The following is a 4755-nucleotide window of genomic DNA, read 5'->3' on the forward strand; positions in this document are numbered from 1 at the left end:
TTCTGGAGCCACCGAGATGCCCATCAATTCTCCGAGAGACGGGTTAACTTAGAGCCGGCTGTGCTCGACACCATCTGTAGGGTGGAATTTCATCGAGCTCTTTGAGATATGTTGTGAAACTCTGATTCTGAGAACAGAGACGCTTTCAAATTCAGTTTGAGGAAAGTCAAAGAAACCAACAGCAATGACATCACAGAATAATCATCCAAACCTCTGTATTCCAAAGCTCTGATTGGCTCTGGGTATCACACACCGCCCCCTCTCCTTTGTTAATTGGTGCCTGGATTGATGGAAGATCCTGACTGGCTCACAGGGATTGTCAATCATCATTGATTATGCCAGACCCTGTTGAAATGCAGGAGCTTGTGAGGGTAGAGGTTAGGTTGTTACTACAGTGGAGTTTGAGCTCAGTGCTTTGCAACAGGAAGAGTTAAGATGGCCTCCCAAGTGCGTCAGAAGTATCACAAGGACTGTGAGGATGCTGTCAACAAGCAGATCAACATGGAGCTCTATTCCTCCTATGTTTATCTCTCCATGGTGAGTTTTGTATTTTTGGGGTCCTATTTCAAAATTAAGGCTGTTATTTTATTCTAAGCAGGTAGAATTTCTCTAGGTCAATGAATGGGCTTTAGAGGGTCTCTCTATAGCCCTCCCCAGTCTTAATCCAGTGAATGCTCTTAAGACAGTGATCTTGCAGAAGGACTCTTTCCTGCTCTGTAATAGCTCTGTCCTATTCTGATGTGTTTATATTTGAAACTAACTCCAGGGTTTCATCAAGTTTGTAATGGAGGGTTCATCTTGAAGATTCACTAAAACTAGTCAACTTCCAACTTGGATGGCAACAATTAGATTGAATTGGGTGACTAGTTAGTGAAACATTGGCTGGTTCTGGCCAGTTTTTATCCCCCTCTAATTGAGTGAATCCTGTTAGTCTTTCTCACCTGAGGATGGTGTTAAACTATTTAATTTTAAAGATTTGGCTCTTTTCCTTCTCTGCTTTTAGACTTTCATCTGGGAACAAAAGAAGATACCACAGATATTTTGACCAAGTGTAGTTGAGAGCTTTATTCCAAAAAGCATTAAAGCTCGCTAATATTTTCTAGTAACATAACCTCCTATTCTGTTGAGCTACTTCAATGAGGAGCTTCCAACATATTCAAAAAGGATTTGGAAAGTATTGGTGTTGCTACCATTTGAGTTGGCCATGGATCAGATCTAGATTTCAATTGTCTCTTTTCCATTTTTCTCTCTACCTGCAGTCGTATTACTTTGACCGGGATGATGTTGCCCTGCGTCACTTTGCCGAGTTCTTCAAGGAGCAGTCACATGAGGAACGTGAGCATGCTGAGAAACTGCTGAAATTCCAGAATATGCGTGGGGGGCGTGTTGTCCTGGAGGATGTCAAGGTTAGATTCAGCAAACTTTGAAGAATTGCCATGGTTTTGTGAAAAGTAGGCTAGTTACCTCATACTAGATTATCTGAGTCATGGAAGTTGTTGTATGCATGGATTTTCAGAAGGCAGGAGATTGCTGGCAGAAATTGGAAGTGCATTAGAAGCAACCTTGTGACCCCAATAAAACTGGGTGGAGTAGGAGGCAGTTGGTATAAAATAGACCACTGGATGGTGACTAGTGCATATGATCTAAATGTGCAAATAGTGATCTGCTGAGCTAGGGTCTATAGTGAGCTCCAGGGCAAAATTGGAGACTGGCTAGGGGGTTGACTGGAAGGAAGTGGTTGATGTTCACATCAGATGTAAGAGTGTAGGGATTTGGGGTGTGTCCCAGTACAGATGTCATTTAGAAGCTAGCTTGCAGAGACAAAAGGCTGATTGAAAGGTGGGCTTCATGTTCTGGCATAGAATAGAAAGCAAGGAAGTGTTACTGCAATTACTGCTAGATAGACCTCATTTGGAATATTGTGCTCCATTTTAGGTGATCTCACTTTAGAGCCTATAGTGCTGTGATTTCAAGTCAAATAACTCATTCCAAAGAGAATTCTTGATGAACTGTCTGGTTAAAATCCTGGCTTAGAATATCAAGAATGACATTGAGTTGTGATCTGACTAACTCCTGAAATGTTCAAGTCTGTTAACTAATTTCTTCCAATGTTACTCTATACCCCACCCCTACAAACTCTCAGAAACCAGAGCAGGATGAGTGGAGCAATGGCCTAGTGGTGATGCAGAGAGCTCTGCAGCTGGAGAAGGATGTCAACCAGAGTCTGTTGGATCTACACCAACTCTCCACTGGGAACACTGACCCTCATGTAAGTTCCTAATGTCTCATTTAAAGAAAGATTTGCATATCTACAGTGCCTTCCTTGTCGTCGGTGTCCAAAAACACTACAGCCAATTCAGTACTTCTTGAAGTGTCATTATTGTAATGTTTGCAACATGGCAGTCAATCTGCACACCAAGATCCTGCTGCAGAAATGAGAGAAATCACCAGATAGTCTGTTTTATTAAGTTGGTTAGTGATAAATATTGGCCAGGACACTGACATTCCAGTTTTTTTTCTTTGAAATAGTACCATGTGGGCAGACAAGACCTTGTGTACTGTTTTATCCAAAAGACAATACCTCTGACATTGCAGCTCTCCCTCAGTACTGCAGTGAAGTGTTGGTTTTCACTCAATTCTCTGAAATGGGACAACCCAGGGCCTTCTGACTGGCAGTGGTACCAGTAAGCCATGGCTGACACTTGCCATGTTTTGGGTGAGTTGAAGGCTATCTGGGGAGCTTAATCTGATCACTGATCTTTAGCAATATCTCCATGCCCAATAGGTTTCTGATGATCTTTCACAAAAGACTTCAACATCAGGATCTCACTGAGATGAGGCCAGTGCATAAAGCAGATTGAAATTGGGACACCAAAGGAGAAGTTGTAACTGAAGGGGGTTCTGCTTTCCAATTTTAAATTGGTAAATGCATTACTCCTGGAGTAAATCTAATCTGACGTCCAATCCACCTATTTCTCTGCAGCACTTGTACCAGTTACCCCATCCAGTAGAAGATAAAGGACCATCTCCATGGGCGGTGAAGCTCAGAAGGCCTTTGATGATGTCTCCTCTGAGCTAATTGTGCTTTGTTTTTCACTTTCAGTTGTGTGACTTCCTGGAGACCCACTACTTGGATGAGCAAGTGAAGATGATCAAGAAGCTTGGAGATCACATCACCAACTTGAAGAGACTGGGAGCCCCTGAGAATGGCATGGGAGAGTACCTGTTTGACAAGCACAGCCTGAGTTGAATGGGATTCTTGAACCATTAGTTCTATACAGGTTGCAAATGAAGTGTGACCAACTTCTGGTGGTGAATACTTTGGTTGTCATTATTTCCCAGTTTTCTCATCTAACTGTCACAGTACATGGAAATAAAGGTTATTCATCATTGAACTGGTTTGTCTTTGTTTAATTAAATAGCTGATCTGGTTAAGATCCCACTGCACAATACACAGCTGTGTAATATGATCCAAGTTAAAAATACAGAAGTCACTCCCAGGATGGCTGTGCCCACATCTTCAAATCATCACTGGAGAGGATTCTAATGGTTTTCTGAGCTCTCGGTAACAGTTCCTGCTGAAAAGGGTTTTTTATAACATCTGCCAGCAAACAGTCATTAAGCTGTGGTGGTTTAAAACAAAGAAATGGGCAAGGGTGAAGGGGGTTGAATTAGTGCTGACAGTAGTGACTCTTCAGTCAGGAGAAGGGAGAGTACATGCCTGGTGTCTTGCTTCAGACTTTTACCTGTAAAGGTGGGGGAATGATCTGCTATTGAGCTGTCTTTACATTTGACTGATGGCACAAGTCACGCACTAGATTGCCAAAGCTGTGTGACATGTGTACACAGTACAGCGTTGGCCATCTTAGAAACTTCCATTTGGGCAGGATCATTTCTGTTTATCATTTTCTTTCCCAGGTTACTTTCTTTTTCTAGCCCCACCGACGGCAATACTTGATGTCTGGGATTAAGTAAAGCACTAGTCTGAATCGAGCAGTAGTGTGTCCTACGGGGAGTTTGTTGGTGTTGGGTAAAGTGAAGCTAAATCAGTAATCATGTAGGAGTCACTGGAAATAGAGTGCGAGACTTTCATAGCAGCAAAGAAAAACACATGTTAGCTTTATTAACTCTCCGCATGGACTGAGGGACTCGGCCTCGTCGCAGGGCTATGACATCGACACACAATCGACGACTATTAAAGGGACCCTGCTCCGATAACCCAACCAAGTTCCATACATAACGTGGAGCGATAACATTGCCTATACATAGTGAATTGTGTTACTGTCCCTATGTGCTCTCTGCCACAATCATATCAATCCTATTCAAGCCAATGATTTTTCTACCAAAAACTAACTGACTTTCTATTGCAGCAGCATTGTTGTAGGTGTAACATTTGCATACTGAATTATCATTGGCCCGCAAGCATCGAAGCAATACCTATTGTATTCACATGATCACATGTTGCGTTGTCATTGGCTTGCAGGCATCTGTAAGGACTGCTATTGTTTAGAAGATCCAGGGGTCCGAACTCCATCTTGTCCACACGGTGCTGTATTGATTGAGAAAGCTTACAGACTTGATGCTTCATTAAAAGAGTTTAAATTGTAATAATCCGTTGTCCTGCAATTTATTATTTTTGTACAAAGTGTGCAAAACAAGGCAGTAGGGATCCACTAGCTAATTCTGATCAAATAGTAGCTAGATTATTTTCGCTAATTCATTCGGTATATCGCTAATGGCCACAACTGTTCCAAA

At 42.2% G+C, this 4755-nt stretch overlaps 1 protein-coding gene across 1 annotated transcript; it reads left to right on the plus strand.

Annotated features, from left to right (window-relative positions):
• Positions 1-360: 360 nt before the first annotated feature.
• LOC147085193 (ferritin heavy chain, oocyte isoform-like) lies at positions 361-3395 on the plus strand. The gene is made up of 4 exons (XM_085979088.1): positions 361-537; positions 1260-1406; positions 2144-2269; positions 3104-3395. Exons 1-4 carry the CDS (start codon positions 436-438, stop codon positions 3248-3250), a joined length of 522 nt encoding a protein of 173 aa, XP_085835214.1. The 5' UTR covers positions 361-435; the 3' UTR covers positions 3251-3395.
• The last annotated feature ends 1360 nt before the right edge of the window (positions 3396-4755 follow it).

The sequence above is a fragment of the Somniosus microcephalus genome, unplaced genomic scaffold (assembly GCF_052327205.1).
Source record: "Somniosus microcephalus isolate GS21.2 unplaced genomic scaffold, FLI_Smic_1.0 unresolved_chr8, whole genome shotgun sequence".
Classification (NCBI taxonomy): domain Eukaryota; kingdom Metazoa; phylum Chordata; class Chondrichthyes; order Squaliformes; family Somniosidae; genus Somniosus; species Somniosus microcephalus.

Bases quoted from the DNA above. Each gene is read 5' to 3' on its own strand.
- LOC147085193 (XM_085979088.1), top strand. From the start codon at position 436: ATGGCCTCCCAAGTGCGTCAGAAGTATCACAAGGACTGTGAGGATGCT. The intron at 1,407-2,143 runs GTTAGATTCAGC...ACAAACTCTCAG, and splicing joins TTGTCCTGGAGGATGTCAAG to AAACCAGAGCAGGATGAGTG. The intron at 2,270-3,103 runs GTAAGTTCCTAA...TTTCACTTTCAG, and splicing joins CTGGGAACACTGACCCTCAT to TTGTGTGACTTCCTGGAGAC.